Here is a 19,793-nt window from a genome sequence, read left to right as displayed (position 1 = left end):
GTGTGTGTGTGTGTGTGTGTGTGTGTGTGTGTGTGTGTGTGTGTGTGTATTACAAGATGTGTAACCTTAGCCTCTGTTGGGGTTATTCTGAATTCAGACATACTGCAGTACTGCAGAGTGGGGGGACTGAAGTGATTTCATTTTTTTCCCATCTTGATGTTCAAGGAATGCATTGCTCTTGTTGGAGAGTCCCATGAGAATAAAGCAAAGAAATCCACTAAAAAGGGCTTCTGTTCCCTCCCACAATTAAAACGTTAAGAGATTCTTTATGGATGATCTCAACAGTAGGAAAGATAAACATTACCCAACAAATAGCTAAACAGGATAGAGAGGTTAGTGATGCTGACTATTAGATGTACCAGGAATGTTTCCAGGACAACCAAATTTTTAATGTGTGCTTTTCTAAAGGTTCAAATACCGGCTCAGCCACTTACTTATTGTGTCTCATAGGCAAGTAACTTGACCTCGGTGCCTCAGTTTGCTTATCTTTAAAAATGGGGTTAACAAGACAATCTACCTTGTGGAGTTCAGGTAATATATGTTAACATATGTAAGCGCTTGGACAGTGCCTCTCACATAGTAAGAATTATATTCATGTTTCGTCATTCAGCAAGGTAGTTTAAAAGTATTTTTTTATCATATCATATCATGAAATATTTATTCCAATTATAGTTGATCGTATTTATCTTATGAATTGTTTAATGCTTTTAAGAAAAAATAAAATTATAGACAAGCTGCTGGCCTAATTCACTTCTTAGCAATACATACTCTTTTCATTAAGTACATTAAAAAAGTGTGACAGGACATCTAATAAAATTAATGGAGTTTTTTTTTTTATTACCCCACTCATTTGCTTATTCCTAAAAAAACTGATAAATTTAATACACATGGCTATTTCCCAAAGGAATTCCAATGCCTTTCTTCAGAGTCCTTAGTTAAATTTTATAATTTTAACTACCCATTACATATGACAAAGTAACTAGATGTTATATTGTTTATATAATTTTTTATTTAAATATCACTATAATTTCAACCTGATTGCTTTAGTGATGTACTTAACAAAGATGTACCATAATTTATTGCTGGTTTACAGAATGTTTACCAAAATGTGTACTAACATATTTATTTTTAATGCAAAAGTGCAGTCGGGTGTGTTCTCATAAAAGTTAAGTGAATTTAGGTGATGTGCTTGACAATATGAACAGAATTTCCTATTATGTGGCAAACATTTTCCACAAATTGAATGGGATACAGTTCCAAGATTTCGACAAAAGCATATATTTTAAAAATGTAATAAGAAACACAATTTAGCAAATGGATTGGTTAAGTAGTACTGAAATTACATGTTGACTTCCTAACCTTTTCTAAGTATACTGGATTAAGAAAGTGCGAATACAAGGAAAAGCAACAAGTATAAGAAGTAGTCATGTAATAAATATTGGTAAAGCTTCTTTGGTTTATTTTCTTAAAATTTGAAAAAAAAAATGATTAATGACTGGATAAGAAATCTTTGGCAAGTCATGTGGTTTCCAATTCTTTACTGTCATGAAAATTAGAGAAAGAATCTTAAGTTGACATCTGAAAGGTCATTAAAATAATTTTTGATGACAGAGCACTGTGATTTTGGGGACATAATGTGGAAGAAGTTCAAAGAACTCAGTGATTTAACTATGACAAAACTCCATCCAGTCTCAAATGCTTATTTAAAAGAGTACTTACAAAAAGTTTTAAATCACAATTAATGTGGAACTATATCCTCACTCTAGAATAAGTAATATTAATTAATGGATACGCAAATTGCTTGGGGAAAAAATCTCAGCACTATTTCATTAAGGTTGCATCTCCAACAAAATTTACTAATTTTTTTCTTTTTTTTAAACTGAAATATGTACTACTAATACATGCAATAATTTAATCAAGAAAAAAAGAGCTTCGTAGTCAGAGGAAATTTTTAAATTAAATTTCCATTTTTACACATATATTTGTTTTAAAGAAGTACTATAGGGTAATCAATAAAATACTTTCAAGCATAAATATATGCTACATTAAAAACGTGCAGAAGCAATGTAAGTTCACTCACACACACACACACACACACACACACACACACACACACACACACACACCCAACAGTGTCCAATTGATGAAGAGTTTGTTCATACATTTTCTGAGTGAATGTTGATGAATATCAAATGCTAAGGTATTTTGATTCCACTAAATACATTTACAAGATGATGTAACTGCTCTATTTTAAAGTGTCTACACTTAGACACTGAAAATTATACCTTTTGCAACTATTTGAACTCTTGATTTTAAAAATTTAGATGTCTATTTAAAATGTGTTCAATACAGTTTTACCAGAATTCTTTCATGTGGACCACTTAAACCAAGATATCAATTTAGTACTACCAATAACGGGAGAAAAATGACATTATATTCCTCTTGATGTGATACAACAGGAAGCACCTATCACTACCCTAGGTAGCATTCTTGCCAAAAAAAAAAAAAAGAAACACTAATTACTAATCATGAGGTAGTAGTTAAAGTCAGACTGTAGAATGCTTTACAAAACAGCTAGCTCTTCAAAAATGTCAATGTTGTAAGAAGTCTTCCTCAGAGACTGAAGAGACATAACAACTAAATGAAATGTGTGAGCTTGGAATAAATTCTTTATCCAAAAAAACCAAAACCAAAACAAACAGAAAAACAGACTACAAAGGAAACTATTGTGCCAACTAGAGAAATCTGAATATAAACTATTAGCTAATACAATGTTAAATTTCTTATGCTTTATAATGATATTGTAGTTATACAGAATAAAGTCCCAGTTCTTATAGAGAACATGGTGAATTATTTATAAGTGAAATGTCATTCCCACAATATAATATGCAAATAGTTCAGGAAAAAAAGATATGGAGTGATAAATCAAATGTGTCCAAATTTTAGTTAAGTGTTTGAACCTAGATGAAGAGCATATGACTGTTCATTGTAATATTCTTCCTATTTTTCTGTATAGAGTTGAAATTTTTCCAAACCGAAAGTTTAAAAAAATTCTTTAAAGAGGTACTAAAGCCAAAGTTTCAAGACTGCTGATATATACTGATAAGCAAAAAAATCCATGAAACAATTCAACAGTGAATGATTCAGGTCCCTCAATGTGTCAGATGATAGATCCTTTTTGCCTTCCATATCATCCCACAAAGGCTATTCACATACAGTTCAGTAAAAACTAAAGCCAAATATGATGGTCTCACAGAACTATAATAAGACCAATCTTATTAATTAAGTGGAAGAGCCAGGATTTGAACTCCAAATCCCATGTCTGTTCCTTCACAATATGCTAATTGTTATTACATGGACACATTTTATTGTTATAGGGACAGGTTTGTTTTTGTGACACTCATCATCATTTTTAAAATTACTAAGTAAATCTCTACAAACTTTCTAGATCCTATCAAGGAGAACCAAATGGACTGCTCTGTCCCCTTCCCGAAATCAATCCTAGAGAAATTACAGGAGCCACAAGGGAGGGAAGGTTCAAGAACCCAGCCATTCTGACGCCGACTCTGTGCATTCCCTGCCTCCCGACACCCACCTCCCACCATCAGACAGTAGACGCATTCCATACAGGCTTTTGACACTAATATTTTTATTCAATGATAAGAATTTTCTACTGTAGAGTCTGCTGAGGAATATTTCAGAACCTCTTTTTGTTATAGAACTAACTTGAATTTCAGAGCTGGCTTCACCCTTTACTAGATTTGTATTCTTGGGCAAGTTTCTTAACCTCTCTGAGCCTGCTTCCTTCTCTGTAAAATGGTGATAATAATACTCACCTGTTAAGATTATAAAGATTAATGTAATACATGAGAAATGCTTAGCATAGCACTCAAAATTTTAGCTAAGCAACTAGTGCTGGCAGAAACAGTACTACAATAGCAGCAGCAATAAACATTTTTTTTTAGGGTAGAAATATATTAATAAAATTAACTAGAGGAAGGCTGCTTCTGCTAGTCCTATGGTTAGCTGACCATAAAGCAAGGCTCTGCATTCTAGATGTGCAAATTATGTACACTATTGCTATTCTATTCCTTTTGATTTATTCTTTCTTTTGACTTAACTAATCATGGAATAGCTTTTGATAGCTACATAATGATGTTATTAATATTGTCCAGATTCTGCATATAGTAAAAAGTCACTTACTCTGGTGGAGGCATTTTTGAGGGTTCCACATCCCGTAGGAACTCACACTGAAGAGCCTGCTCTGCAGTGCAGCGCTTACTAGGATCCAAGGCGAGCATGTAATCAAATAAGTCTAGTGCAGCTGCAGGAATACTGGCATGAGAGGATTATAAAAGTCATGCATGTTCTTAGACTCAAGCTTAATGTTGCTTTAGGAGCTTATTTTAAATATTAGCATTTTATAACATGTTTGTGATACTTTATTCCAGTAAGTTCCAAATATTCCTTTAAAGAAATATTTATTTTTACATAATTTTATAATTATTATTCTAAATAATTTGAAATTTGGCAAACAATAGTATATTTTACTGCTCTATGGGCAATTTGCTGTTTTAACATAAATTAAAAACTTAACAGAATAGTTTCCTACAACAAAGTAAAAAACTCAGTTCAAGTATCTTGTAAGCGGTTTCTTTAAAATTTTAAATGGTATTATTAAATTTCTTTCAGGTAAAGACTAAATCAAACACATAACTCCAAAGCACTGATTTCATAATGATGGTAAAATGGTAATTTGCATGTAGCAAAGGGAACTCAAAATTAAATGACATAGAAGAATTGTGATAGGTCGACCTTAGGTCAACAGAGGCTACAGTGACATTTAGAATTCTCAAGAAATAACTTAAAAAAAAAATCAACGCAATATGGATGTTTAAGCATCCCCTTCTTACAAAACAAATTCTTCTCTTAACTTTCGACGATATTGCTTCTTTGGTTTCATGGTGTTGAAATATGGTAGTTTGATTACATCAGGCCACACTGCAGGACATGGACTTCCACATATACGGCTGAACAACACACAAAAAGAAGTACATCAATATAAACTACACAGAAAAAAATCATACATACAACTGCTATACAAAACATCAACTCATTTTTAAATATACAAATGTTGAAGTCCTGATACAATGTATACTAGTTTCATTAAATATTTTAGTCATCCCAAATCAATTACTTGTTTTAAGAATTCAATTTATTTTCAGTGAATGCTTCTAACACTCCAAACATTCCAACTCCTAGAAAGAAAACCTTCGTATCTGCAAAATCAAATCTTAAAAACACAGGCAACATTCAAAATATGTTGAGCATATTTTGAACCAAAATTTAAAATTTTTATGCTAATAAACTGAGGAACTAGAGTTTAGTATATGTCTTTCTCTGGTTTTATAGGTACCTAATCATCACCTCTTATGAATATAATGAAGTTTACAATAATAGCAGAAAAGATTTCCTACACTGAAGAAGCTAACTGAACTATAGACTGCTGCTGAATTCGTCAACAGGAGGACCCTAAAAGTCACATTCCTGAAACATAGAAGTTCTTCAATTTCAGTAGTGCCTCTGATTTCAAGGTATTTAGAAATTTTAACTGCTTTATTCTGTATCTATATCTTGAAATCCCTCATTATTTTTATATTAATTAGTAAGTCTTTGTTATGGTAAACTGAAGAAATGCTATAACAAATAGCTCTAGCTGGTAAACATTTAAAACTAATGTTTTGATAATATGTAGATGAAAAATTGGTTAAATATGCTTGAGTATACTGAATCTCAAGAATAAATGTACATTTTTTTTAAGAAGATGTTGGGGGTAGGAGTTTATTAATTAATTTATTTATTTTTGCTATGTTGGGTTTTCGTTTCTGTGCGAGGGCTTTCTCTAGTTGTGGCAAGCGGGAGCCACTCTTCATTGCGGTGTGCGGGCCTCTCACTATCGCGGCCTCTCTTGTTGCAGAGCACAGGCTCCAGACGCGCAGGCTCAGTAGTTGTGGCTCACGGGCCTAGTTACTCCGTGGCATGTGGGATCCTCCCAGACCGGGGCTCGAACCCGTGTCTCCCCTGCATTGGCAGGCAGATTCTCAACCACTGCGCCACCAGGGAAGCCCCATTTTATATAAAATTATCAGCTAGTCTTCATATAGGAAAAGAAAATGTCCATGTATCACTGACTAAAAGTAAAAATATTCCATATATACATAAATATAAATACATGCACCAACGTACATAAGCAAGTGACAACTAAAGTTGCCAGACATCCTTTAGCGGAGCTTAAGAAAACTATGTCAAAACCACTCTCTCACTTTTGTATACTACATAATATACCCAAGTAACTAGATGAATATAATCAATCCCTGGCAGATTTATGTGCACCATGACAGAAGTATAAAATATAATGGAATAAAGAAAATGAAGGATACTTTCAACTACAGAAATACAAGAAAACGTACTCAAGTTAGAGAAGAGGTGCAGAATTTTGCCTACAACTCAAAGGATAAGTAAACAATAGACAGGTGGGAAAGGGAATAAGAGAACTATGTTACTGGCAAAGATTAGTGCATAGGCAAAGTCATGGAAGTAGCAAAGTCTAAACATTTGTGGGAGGAAGACTAAGGAAATCAGTATAGGTGGAATTTAGTGCTAAGGGAGGTTTAGTTGGAAGCATTAGATAGGGGCCATACAATACAGTTTCAAGAGGCAGTCTGCCTAACTATAATGAAGACAGAGTTTGAAAACGAACTTTAGAACTGAATCCTGTCTGTGATATTGGTGAAATTGCATTGCTTAGAATCTGTTGCTCTTTTGTAAAATGGGGATTAATTTTACTTTGGACCTGTGAAATTAAATGAGCTAGCACCTGGCTCATTAATAGCCTTATAATAAAAATCAGTTTCATTACCTCTTAGCTAAACAGTTTTAATTATTTTGTGTGTTCTGGGAAGATAGTTGAGTGGGAAAGTTATCTAACTGGTAGCAGCATACAGGACGAAACAGACATTCTAAGACAGGGAAAAGTTTTAGAAATTAGGGAAGCAGACATGACAGCAGTTGATAACTGCATACTGGCAAAATCAGTGCCTGATGGTCAATTAGCTATCCCCAAATCATTTACTGAAGACATTTTGAAATGCATCATATGCTAAATCCCTAAATATCTGAGGTCTGTTTTGAGAATCTATTTTGACTTACTGATTTATCTACTCTGGTGTCAATATCATATGATACCTTTACATTTTTCATAAGACTTACAGGACAAACCCCTCTATCTACTCATTCCTCTAATTATTCTTTTCAGTATTTCCTTACAGATGAATTGTAGAATCAATACTGTCACACTCCAAAAGTAAGAGAATCCTGTTGGGATTCCACTGCTGCTCTGAATTTATCAATTTAGAACGGATTGCTATCTTTACAAAGCTTAATATTTCCATTTTTATACTTCCTTTGGTTTTATACAGGCATACCTCATTTTATTGTGCTTTGTAGATTTTTTTTTTTTTTTCAAACTTCAGGTTTGTGGTAACCGTGTGTCAGAAAGTCTATTGGCGCCATTCTGCCAACAGCATTTACTCACTTTGTGTCTCTGTGTCACTTTCTGGTAATTCTCACAGTATTTCAAACCCTTTGGCAAGACTACAACTTGCCAAAGATTCAAATGATGGTTAGTATTTTTAGCAATACAGTATTTTAAAATTAGGGTATACACACATAATGCTACTGCACACCTAATAGACTACAGTATAGTGTAAACATAACTTTATATGCACTGGGAAACCAAAAAATGTGTGTCACTCACTTTATTTTGATATTTGCTTTATTGTGGTAGTCTACAACAAAACCTGCAATATTTCCAAGGTATACTTATAAATTTCTTCCATTAGATCTTGTATATTTCCTTTTATGGGTTTTAGTTTTTGCTTTTTGAATGTGCTCCTATCCCTATTATATTTCCTAAGCAATAACTAGAAGAGTTTTGTTATAGGAAATGGTTGAAATTTGACATAAAAAATTTAGATCGCCATCTGAGAGCCTATGGTTCCTAACATAGTTTTCTTTTAACAGTTGTTTCTTTGAGGCTTTCCAGGTTTATTATCATCACCTATAATCACAATTCATCTATATTTTTTCAAACATATATTCCTTTTTATCATTATGGTATGCTACATTATGTGGCAATTTCCAAACAATGTTAAAATGCTAATCATGCCACACAATATTAGGTAATTTTGTCTGGTTTCTGATTTTAATGGGAGTACTTTCATTGTTTACCACTGGGAAAGATGATAACTTTTAGCTTGAGAAACACAACACATAGTAAAGATATTCACAGACACATACAAATTCACATATACCTCCTGCTTAGAAAGCATTGATTTATTCCTTTTGACTATGGGTTTTATTTTTGTGGCTTTTAAATTTTAAAAGGATACTTCTTTAGTTCTATCAGTTTGATTTTTAGAAACTCTATTACAATCATCACCTGCATTTTCTTCCCTGAGTTACTAATGTCATGAATTATATTTATGACGTTAGTAAGAGATTTTCGAATTAAGAGATTTTAGAATATTTAGTCATCCATACGTTCAAAAGAGGAATACCACTTGAGCCTAATCAAAGTACTGTTATTTTAGTGTAATGCTGTATTCTACTTTTTAGTTGGTATACATCAGCAGTTTGCAAAAATGGGGTCCAAAGACCACTCGGTGTCCCCTAGACCCTTCAGGGGTCTGGAAGGTCAAAGGTATTATTAAGACATTATTTATACTTTTCAATGTGTTGACTTTGCACTGATGTTATTAAGCCAGTAGTGGGTAAAACTACTGGCACCTTAGCATGACTTGAGGCAGTGGCACCAGACTATTAGCAGTAAATACTCTTCACTACCACATAACCTTGGTGGGGAGAGAGGGGGAGAGTTTCACTTAAGAAGGCACTTGTTGAAGCAGTAAAAATTATTATTATTAAACCCTTATACTTGAGTACATATCTTTTCAACATTCTTAGTAATGAAATAGAAAATACTCATAAAGCACTTCAGTTGCACAACAAAGTGATAGTTATCTTGAGAAGCACTTGTGCAATTATTTGAGTTGCAAGCTGAAGTAGGTGCTTTTTTCATGAACCACCATTTTTACCTGCAAAAACAACTAAAAAACTATGGTCATCATACTTGGGTATTTGCCAGGCATTTTCTTAACCAGGAACAAAGTCAGCTTATTACTTCAAGGAAGACAACTGCAGCATTTACTGTCAATTATAAAATTCAAGCTTTCAGGAGAAAATCAGAATACTAGAAGACTTATATCTACACCATGAACTTGACAGCTTCAAAATAAATACCTAAAGGCTTTTCTGATGAGGTAAGTGGTCATAACAAATACTATATAATGAAATGCTACACTTTAGAAGATTTGCTCAATTCAGTGATCCAATATTATCAAATGACCAATACATAATGTTATAAAATCATCACAGGTAAAAGATCTATTCAGAATGTAAGATAAACCAATGGATTTCAATATATTAGAGTACAAAATCTGTGGTTACAGACTGCACATTACAACTAACCTGTAAAAAGAACTGCCACTTACTGAAGTTTCAAGGAAGAATATGCACAATTATCTGAAAAGACTATTGAAAACAGCATATCACAGATGTTTATCCAGATGTTTAAGCCAGACATTAAATGATTTATAAAAATGTGAAACAATGCTATTCATTTCACCAACACTTATTTTAGTTTGGGAAATATAAACTTTTTACAATTAAAATGTTAATATATTGTTTTAAAATGAATTAATAAATATTTTTACTTCTCAGTTTTAAATTTCAATACATACAATCAACATAAACAAGCTCCTGGGATCTTTCACAATGTTTAAGAGTATAAAGAAGAGACTGAAAAGATTAAGAAGTACAAGTCTAAAGAAATTTTTATGCTAATGATTTATGAAGGTATACATGCTTCACTTTTGAAAATATGGGAACTGGGCTTCCCTGGTGGTGCAGTGGTTGAGAGTCCGCCTGCCGATGCAGAGGACACAGGTTCGTGCCCCAGTCCGGGAAGATCCCACATGCCGCGGAGCGGCTGGGCCCGTGAGCCATGGCCGCTGAGCCTGCGCGTTCAGAGCCTGTGCTCCGCAACGGGAGAGGCCACAACAGTGAGAGGCCCGTGTATTGCAAAACAAAATAAATAAATTTTTAAAAATTAAAAATAAATAAATAAATTAAATTAAATATGGGAACTTTCCTTCTTTTCCTATATTCTGGAACAACCAAAGCCTATGCCTTTAAAGTTGTAAAAATTTTACCTGTGTAACCTGAGGCTTTGTGTATGTGTGCAGGGAATTCTTCTCATTCCAAATCTACTTTTAATTTCTTCCATGATTGTTTTTTATTCCATAAGCAATATACATTGTGTGATATAAAGGTTCTTTCACTGGCTGCCAGAACACTTAAGAGTTAAAACTGTTACTCTCATATAAAAACATTTTTGCTCTCATTCATCCCTTTTTTTGTTCCCACCTATGTTTTTCTCTCTCTTTGCCATTACTTTTAATTCATGCTACTTCTTATCACAAAATTTTTGTAATCTGCCTAACGTATTTTCTGGAACCAGGTAAAGTACAAATAACTTGACCACTGTAGTGTAAAGCTCTTTAAGACAGATTCTCATTAGGATTACCATCCTTGATCCATTTATATGTACTTGTACAATGTAGACCCTAGAACTCATCATTCCTGAGGCTTTAGACTGGGGAAACATTCCAGCATTACCGCAAATAAGATGAGGGGAAGAAGTAAATATGTACTAGGAAACACATTAATTTTTACAATCCTAAGCACATTATTTGTCCTGTTTTACTTGTGAAGAAAGAAACTTATAGCATTATGGAACTTACCCTAAGTCACAAGAGCAGGAAGTACCTGAGCTGGCATTAGAACCCAGGCCTGCAAGATCCCAAAGCCTGCCCCTTTCAATATACTCTGCCACCTCCTTCAAACCAAGGAGACGTGTCTCTTTTACCAGAAACGTCCTTTTTTTCTTCATGTTTTAAAAATAATTAATGCTATAAAATCAAAATTGAAGCATCTTTTTTGTATTATTATAAATATTTGATATCTTACCAAAACCCAAAGACGTTTTGAAACATATAAAGCAGAAAGTAAAACAGTCCCTTCCCTAACCCTCTCACAAGTCCATGTTCAGATTAACAATTCCAGACTCTTTTGACATATTTAATTTGTCTCACCCATGTGGGATCAAACCAAACACAGCCTTCTGTAAAACTGCTCTTTTCACGTGACAGTGTTGCTTTTGCATATCAACATGTCCAGATCTACCATTTCCTTTTTAGTAACTGTACAGTATGCCACTAACTGGATGGCTTGAGCTTTCTTTTTGTTTCCCATACGGTTCCCTAATTGACTTAACAGGTCCATAAAATAATCCAAACACACTCATGCCTCAGGATCATGACTCTGCTGTTCACTCAGCTCTCTGCTCAGATGGTACCTATGGGAGAGACTTTCCCTGGCTCCATACACAGCGCTTCCTGCTATCATCTTCTATCCCCTGTGCTCATCACCACCTGATGTATTTTATTAATTTGTTTGTTTTCTCTGTCTCCCCCAACAAGAAAGCAGAAAAAGTTGTGTGCCAGTTACTAGGCACTGGGGATACAATTCCCAACCTCCACTGTATCCTCAGGACTGGTAACAGGTACACAACCAGCAATCAATAAATAATATTCAATTAACTCCCTAATTTGAAATGTCTACTGTATTATATTCTAAGGTCCATACGAACTTTCTTTACTTCTGAATTTCCCATATAATTGCGCTAATTCATCTGTGTATCTTGTGCCAGTACAAAATGGTTTTAGTTACTAAAATTTTGATTTAACATATGATATGCCAAATTGTCCTTCTTTTTTTTTTTTTTTTTTTTTCAAATTGTCCTTCTTTTTAAAGAATTTTCCTAGCTATTTTCAGGTTCAGGCCTCCAGATAAACATTAAAATCAACTGTTGTTTTAAAAAAGTCTTTTGAAATTCTCAAAGGGACTATAATGACTAACATACGATGAACTGCCATCTTAAAAAAAAAGGGGGCGCAGGCAGAACCCAGGGCACGCAGATCCAATAGTGTCTGGTTCAGGTTCTTCTCCCTAAGAATGGCGGCTTCCACAGCGTCCTGGATTTTACCCCACTCATCTTGAGAAGGCTTCCGCGCATCCTGGAGGAGGGCATGGCCACAGCACTGGTTTTGCATTTTCAAGAGACACTGGGCGCCATCACACTTCTCCTTGGCCAACTGGTGAAAAAAGTGGCTCACACCGTCCAGAGTCACATTGCTGCTGCCGAAATAGAAGCCCAGAGAGAGCCGTGTGGCTGATAGGGTCTTGATGCTCCAGCCGGGTGTCAGGCCTGTGCCTCTGAGGTGGGAGAGCTGAGTTCAGGACACTGGTCCACCAGAGACCTCCTGGCTCCACGTAATATCAAATGGCAAAAGCTCTCCCAGAGATCTCCATCTCAATGTTAAGACCCAGCTCCACTCAACAACCAGCAAGCTACAGGTGCTGGACACCCTATGCCAAACAACTAGCAGGATAGGAACACATCCCCACCCATTAGCAGAGAGGCTGCCTAAAATCATAATAAGGTCACAGACACCCCAAAACACACCACCGGATGTGGTCCTGCCCACGAGAAAGACAAGATCCAGCCTCATCCACCAGAACAGAGATACTAGTCCCCTCCACCAGGAAGCCTACACAACCCACTGAACCAACCTTAGCCACTGGGGACAGACACCAGAAACAACAGGAACTGCGAATGTGCAGCCGGCAAAAAGGAGACGCCAAACACAGTAAGATAAGCAAAATGAGAGGACAGAGAAACACACAGCAGATGAAGGAGTAAGGTAAAAATCCACCAGACCTAACAAATGAAGAGGAAATAGGCAGTGTACCTGAAAAAGAATTCAGAATAATGATAGTAAAGATAATCCAAAATCTTGGAAGTAGAATGGAGAAAATACAAGAAACGTTTAACAAGGACCTAGAAGAACTAAAGAGCAAACAAACAGAGATGAACAACACAATAAATGAAATTAAAAATTCTCTAGAAGGGATCAATAGCAGAATAACAGAGGCAGAAGAACGGATAAGTGACCTGGAAGATAAAATAATGGAAATAACTACTGCAGAGCAGAATAAAGAAAAAAGAATGAAAAGAACTGAGGACAGTCTCAGAGACCTCTGGGACATTAAATACACCAACATTCAAATTAGAGGGGTCCCAGAAGAAGAAGAGAAAAAGAAAGGGACTGAGAAAACATTTAAAGAGATTATAGTTGAAAACTTCCCTAATATGGGAAAGGAAATAGTTAATCAAGCCCAGGAAGCACAGAGAGTCCCATACAGGATAAATCTAAGGAGAAACACACCAAGACACATATTAATCAAACTGTCAATAATTAAATACAAAGAAAGGATATTAAAAGCAGCATGGGAAAAACAACAAATAACATACAAGGGAATCCCCAGAAGGTTAACAGCTGATCTTTCAGCAGAAACTGCAAGCCACAAGGGAGTGGCAGGACATATTTAAAGTAATGGAAGGGAAAAACCTACAACCAAGATTATTCTACCCAGCAAGGATCGCATTCAGATTCGACAGAGAAATTAATACCTTTACAGACAAGCAAAAGCTAAGAGAATTCAGCACCACCAAACCAGCTCTACAACAAATGCTAAAGGAACTTCTCTAGGGAGGAAACACAAGAGAAGGAAAAGACCTACAATAACAAACCCAAAACAATTAAAAAAATGGTAACAGGATGATACATATCGATAATTACCTTAAATGTAAATGGATTAAATGCTCCCACCAAAAGACACAGACTGGCTGAATGGATGCAAAAACAAGACCCATATATATATATACTATCTACAAGAAACCCACTTCAGACCTAGGGACACAAAGAGACTGAAAGTGAGGGGATGGAAAAAGATATTGCATGCAAATGGAAATCAAAAGAAAGCTGGAGTAGCAATTCTCATATCAGACAAAACAGACTTTAAAATAAAGACTATTACAAGAGACAAAAAAGAACACTACATAATGATCAAGGGATCAATCCAAGAAGAAGATATAACAATTGTAAATACTGATGCACCCAACATAGGAGCACCTCAATACATAAGGCAAATGCTAACAGCCATAAAAGGGGAAATTGACAGTAACACAATCACAGTAGGGAAGTGTAACACCCCACTTTCACCAATGGACAGATCATCCGAAATGAAAATAAATAAGGAAACACAAGCTTTAAATGACACATTAAACAAGATGGACTTAATGGATATTTATAGGACATTCCATCCAAAAACAACAGAATACACTTTCTTCTCAAGTGCTCATGGAACATTCTCCAGGATAGATCATATCTTGGGTCACAAAGCAAGCCTTGGTAAATTTAAGAAAACTGAAATCATATCAAGTATCTTTCCCAACCACAATGCTATGAGACTAGATATCAATTACAGGAAAAAAAATCTGTAAAAAATACAAACACATGGAGGCTAAACAATACACTACTTAATAACCAAGAGGTCACTGAAGGAATCAAAGAGGAAATCAAAAAATACCTAGAAACAAATGACAATGAAAACATGATGACCCAAAACCTATGGGATTCAGCAAAAGCAGTTCTAAGAGGGAAATTTATAGCAATACAATCCTACCTCAAGAAACAAGAAACATCTCAAAAAAACAACCTAACCTTACACCTAAAGCAATTAGAGAAAGAAGAACAAAAAACCCCAAAGTTAGCAGAAGGAAAGAAATCATAAAGATCAGATCAGAAAGAGAGGAAAAAGAAATGAAGGAAACAATAGCAAAGTCAATAAAATTAAAAGCTGGTTCTTTGAGAACATAAACAAAATTGATAAACCATTAGCCAGACTCATCAAGAAAAAAAGGGAGAAGGCTCAAATCAATAGAATTAGAAATGAAAAAGGAGAAGTAAAACTGACACTGCAGAAATAAAAAGGATCATGAGAGATTACTAAGAGCAACTATATGCCAATAAAATGGACAACCTGGTAGAAATGGATACATTTTTAGAAAAGCACAACCTTTTGAAATGAACCAGGAGAAATAGAAAATAGGAACAGACCAATCACAAGCAATGAAATTGAAACTGTGATTTCAAACCTTCCAACAAACAAAAGTCCAGGACCAGATGGCTTCACAGGTGAATTCTATCAAACATTTAAAGAAGAGCTAACACCTATCCTTCTCAAACGCTTCCAAAATACAGTAGAGGGAGGAACACTCCCCAACTCATTCTACAAGGCCACCATCACCCTGATACCACAACCAGACAAAGACGTCACAAAGAAAGAAAACTATAGGCCAATATCACTGATGAACATAGATGCAAAAATCCTCAACAAAATACTAGCAAGCAGAATCCAACAGCACATTAAAAGGATCATACACCATGATCAAGTGGGGTTTATCCCAGGAATGCAAGGATTCTTCAATATACGCAAATCAATCAGTGTAATACACCGCATTAACAAATTGAAGGATTAAAAACCATATGATCATCTCAGTAGATGGAGTAAAAGTTTTCGATAAAATTCAACACCCATTTATGATAAAAACCCTCCAGAAAGTAGGCATAGAGGGAACTTTCCTCAACATAATAAAGGCCATATATGACAAACCCACAGCCAACATCGTTCTCAATGGTGAAAAACTGAAACCATTTCCACTAAGATCAGGAAGACAAGGTTGCCCACTCTCACCACTATTATTCAACATAGTTTTGGAAGTTTTAGCCACAGCAATCAGAGAAGAAAAAGAAATAAAAGGTATCCAAATCAGAAAAGAAGTAAAACTGTCACTGTTTGCAGATGACATGATACTATACATAGAGAATCCTAAAGATGCTACCAGAAAACTACTAGAGCCAATCAATGAAGTTGGTAAAGTTGCAGGATACAAAACTAATGCACAGAAATCTCTTGCATTCCTATACACTGATGATGAAAAACCTGAAAGAGAAATTAAGGAAACACTCTCATTTACCACTGCAACAAAAAGAATAAAATACCTAGGAATAAACCGACCTAAGGAGACAAAAGACCGGTATGCAGAAAACTATAAGACACTCATGAAAGAAATTAAAGATGACATAAACAGATGGAGAGATATACCGTGTTCTTGGATTGGAAGAATCAACATTGTGAAAATGACTATACTACCCAAAGCAATCTACGGATTCAATGCAATCCCTATCAAACTACCAACGGCATTTTTCACAGAACTAGAACAAAAAATTTCACCATTTGTATGGAAACACAAAAGACCCTGACTACCCAAAGCAATCTTGAGAAAAAAACGGAGCTGGAGGAATCGGGCTCCCTGACTTCAGACTACACTACAAAGCTACAGTAATCAAGACAGTATGGTACTGGCACAAAAACAGAAACATAGATCAACGGAACAGGATAGAAAGCCCAGAGATAAACCCACACACATAAGGTCACCTTATTTTTGACAAAGGAGGCAAGAATATACAATGGAGAAAAGACAGTCTCTTCAATAAGTGGTGCTGGGAACACTGGACAGCTACATGTAAAAGAATGAAATTAGAACACTCCCTAACACCATACACAAAAATAAACTCTAAATGGATTAAAGACCTAAATGTAAGGCCAGACACTATAAAACTCTTGGAGGAAAACATAGGCAGAACACTCTATGACATACATCACAGCAAGATTCTTTTTGACCCACCTCCTAGAGAAAGGGAAATAAAAACAAAAATAAACAAACGGGACCTAATGAAACTTAAAAAGCTTTTGCACAGCAAAGGAAACCATAAAGAAGATGAAAAGACAACCCTCAGAATGGGAGAAAACATTTGCAAATGAAGCATCTGACGAAGGACTAATCTCCAAAATTTACAAGCAGCTCATGCAGCTCAATATAAAAAAAACAAACAACCCAATCCAAAAATGGGCAGAAGACCTAATCAGACATTTCTCCAAAGAAGACATACAGACTACCAACAAACACATGAAAGAATGCTCAACATCACTAATCATTAGAGAAATGCAAATCAAAACTACAATGAGGTATCACCTCACACAGTCAGAATGGCCATCATCAAAAAATCTACAAACAATGAATGCTGGAGAGGGTGTGGAGAAAAAGGAACCCTCTTGCACTGTTGGTGGGAATGTAAATTGATACAGCCACTATGGAGAACAGTATGGAGGTTCCTTAAAAAACTACAAAGAGAAATACCATATGACCCAGCAATCCCACTACTGGGCATATACCCTGAGAAAACCATAATTCAAAAAGAGTCATGTACCAAAATGTTCATTGCAGCTCTATTTACAATAGCCAGGACATGGAAGCAACCTAAGTGTCCATCGACAGATGAATGGATAAAGAAGATGTGGCACATATATACAATGGAATATTACTCAGCCATAAAAAGAAACGAAATTGAGCTATTTGTAATGAGGTGGATGGACCTAGAGTCTGTCATACAGAGTGAAATAAGTCAGAAAGAGAAAAACAAATACCATATGGTAACACATATATATGGAATCTACAGGAAAAAAACAGTTATGAAGAACGAAGGGTCAGGACAGGAACAAAGACGCAGATGTAGAGAATGGACTTGAGGGCACAGGGAGGGGGAAAGGTATGCTGGGATGAAGTGAGAGAGTGGCATGGACTTATATATACTACCAAAATAGATAGCTAGTGGGAAGCAGCCGCATAGCACAGGGAGATCAGCTCGGTGCTTTGTGACCACCTAGAGGGGTAGGATAGGGAGGGTGGGAGGGAGACGCAAGAGGGAGGAGATATGGGGATATATGTATATGCACAGCTGATTCACTTTGTTATAAAGCAGAAACTAACACACAATTGTAAAGCAATTATACTCCAATAAAGATGTTTTAAAAAAAGGCTTCCTAGCCAAAAACAAGATATGCCTCTCCAACACTTATTCAAATCTTCTTTACAATTTTAGGTGAAACATTATAGTTTTCAGTATTCCTAGAGTATATACGGTGGTGGTTTTGTTAAACATGCTCTCCATTCCCTATGTTTCTAACTGGTTATTATTTGTACATAGTCTTTAAAAGCTCTTGCTTTAGAATATATGTATTAGTATATAATATATATTAGTATGCTGTGTGTATATACATACTCTCTCTCTCTCTCACACACACACACACACACACACACACACACATATGTGTGTATATACACACAGATTCTTAACACTTGCCATTTTACCAAATTTTTTATTCAAGGAATTTCAGGTCATTTCCTTGCACGCTGCATGTATGCAATGCTATCAGATACAAATTATGATAGTATACCTCTTATTGGGTTCACTTTTCTAACACTACTAGTTAACTAGTTAGTGCTTCTAAAACACTCTTAAAATAATGATACTGCTAGTCAATTTTTTCTCATTCTTGCCTTTACTTCCAGTATTTCACCACTAAATATTATCTAGTCCGTTTGTGATACATATTTTATTGTGTTAAAGAAATATGCCTCTACACTTAATTAGCAGTTTATAATTTCAGCAAATGCCTATTCAACACTATCAAGATAGACATATTATTTTACATCTATTAAAATGATGAATTATAATAATGGAATTCCTAAAACTAAAACATTCTTGTATTCTTAGGATGACCCTAATTGACTCTGCAAGTTAATTTTTAATAAAACATTACATACTACTGGCTAATTACTCCTTTTAGAAATTTTGTATTAATATTCTGCAGAAATTTTTCATGCTGTCTTTGTTAATTCTTGGTGTTTGTGTCATACCAACTAAAAGTTCCAGGAAGTTTTATTTACTGCATAGTATAGAGAATTGGTTATAAGTTTAGATAGTAAGGTAAAACTATCTAGATTCAAATCTCAATTTTGCCACTTGCTAGTTGTATGACTCTGAACAAATTCTTCACCTCTGTAAGGTTCAGTTTTCTTAACTATAAAAACAACACACAACTTAACTGAAGTAATTCAGGTGAAATTCCTAGAACAATGCTTGTATCATGTATAAACTAAATAAATACTAACATCATTAATAGAAACCCTAGTATTAAATACAATTAGGAACAATAGTTGGCTAACTGAAAAAATGGGTTAGAGAAAATCATTACCAAAAAAAAAAAAGAAAAAGAAAGATACACAGATACATGATTTAAACATTTTATTTTAACTAAAAATGTATAAATGTGCATTTATTTCCCAACTTTCTGACATAGGGCCATGGCCTTCTCTTTCATCAGAGGACTCACTGAATGGGATTCTACATTAGCCAACTCTGTTAAGTCTTTGCAAAGCACTGCATCTGTCTATAGTTAATTAAACAACATATGTACAATAATAAAATGTTTGTATACAAAATGGGAAACAACTACCTCTTGGTCGTCATACTCTTCAACTGGTGGAATAAATACGTAGTCTTACTATAGAGTGGTAATCTACTAGCTGCAAATATTCAGCTTGCTATGTTATCAAGCTAGTATTATTTACAGATTGAATGTAGAGCAACAATTAGTCCAATAAGTCTGCTGAAGGGAAGGTTCACAGTACATGGGTATGTATGTGCCTTATACCAATATCTTCCCTAAAAATTCTCATCCATATTTTGAAACACTCATGCAAATCTTACAAGTTGCAATTTAATATTATTATATATGAAAAC

The 19,793-nt window shown here is 35.0% G+C and overlaps 1 protein-coding gene across 2 annotated transcripts in view; it reads right to left on the bottom strand.

Moving 5' to 3' along the window:
* CDK13 (cyclin dependent kinase 13) overlaps positions 1 to 19,793 on the bottom strand; it is a 110,256-nt gene that overhangs the window by 7,665 nt on the left and 82,798 nt on the right. For both annotated transcript variants that reach the window (XM_027123972.1, XM_027123973.1), the window contains exons 10-11: positions 4,914 to 5,030; positions 4,204 to 4,335 (exon numbers count right to left, since the gene is read on the bottom strand). In XM_027123972.1, coding sequence (XP_026979773.1) covers positions 4,204 to 4,335; positions 4,914 to 5,030 — 249 coding nt within the window. The remainder of the gene's footprint in view (positions 1 to 4,203; positions 4,336 to 4,913; positions 5,031 to 19,793) is intronic.

This window comes from Aethalodelphis obliquidens, unplaced genomic scaffold, assembly GCF_003676395.1.
Source record: "Aethalodelphis obliquidens isolate GAN/ISIS:26980383/991018 unplaced genomic scaffold, ASM367639v1 scaffold27, whole genome shotgun sequence".
NCBI lineage: Eukaryota > Metazoa > Chordata > Mammalia > Artiodactyla > Delphinidae > Aethalodelphis > Aethalodelphis obliquidens.
Note: the sequence above shows the minus strand (reverse complement) of the source record. Positions and strands in the feature narration are given on the sequence as shown.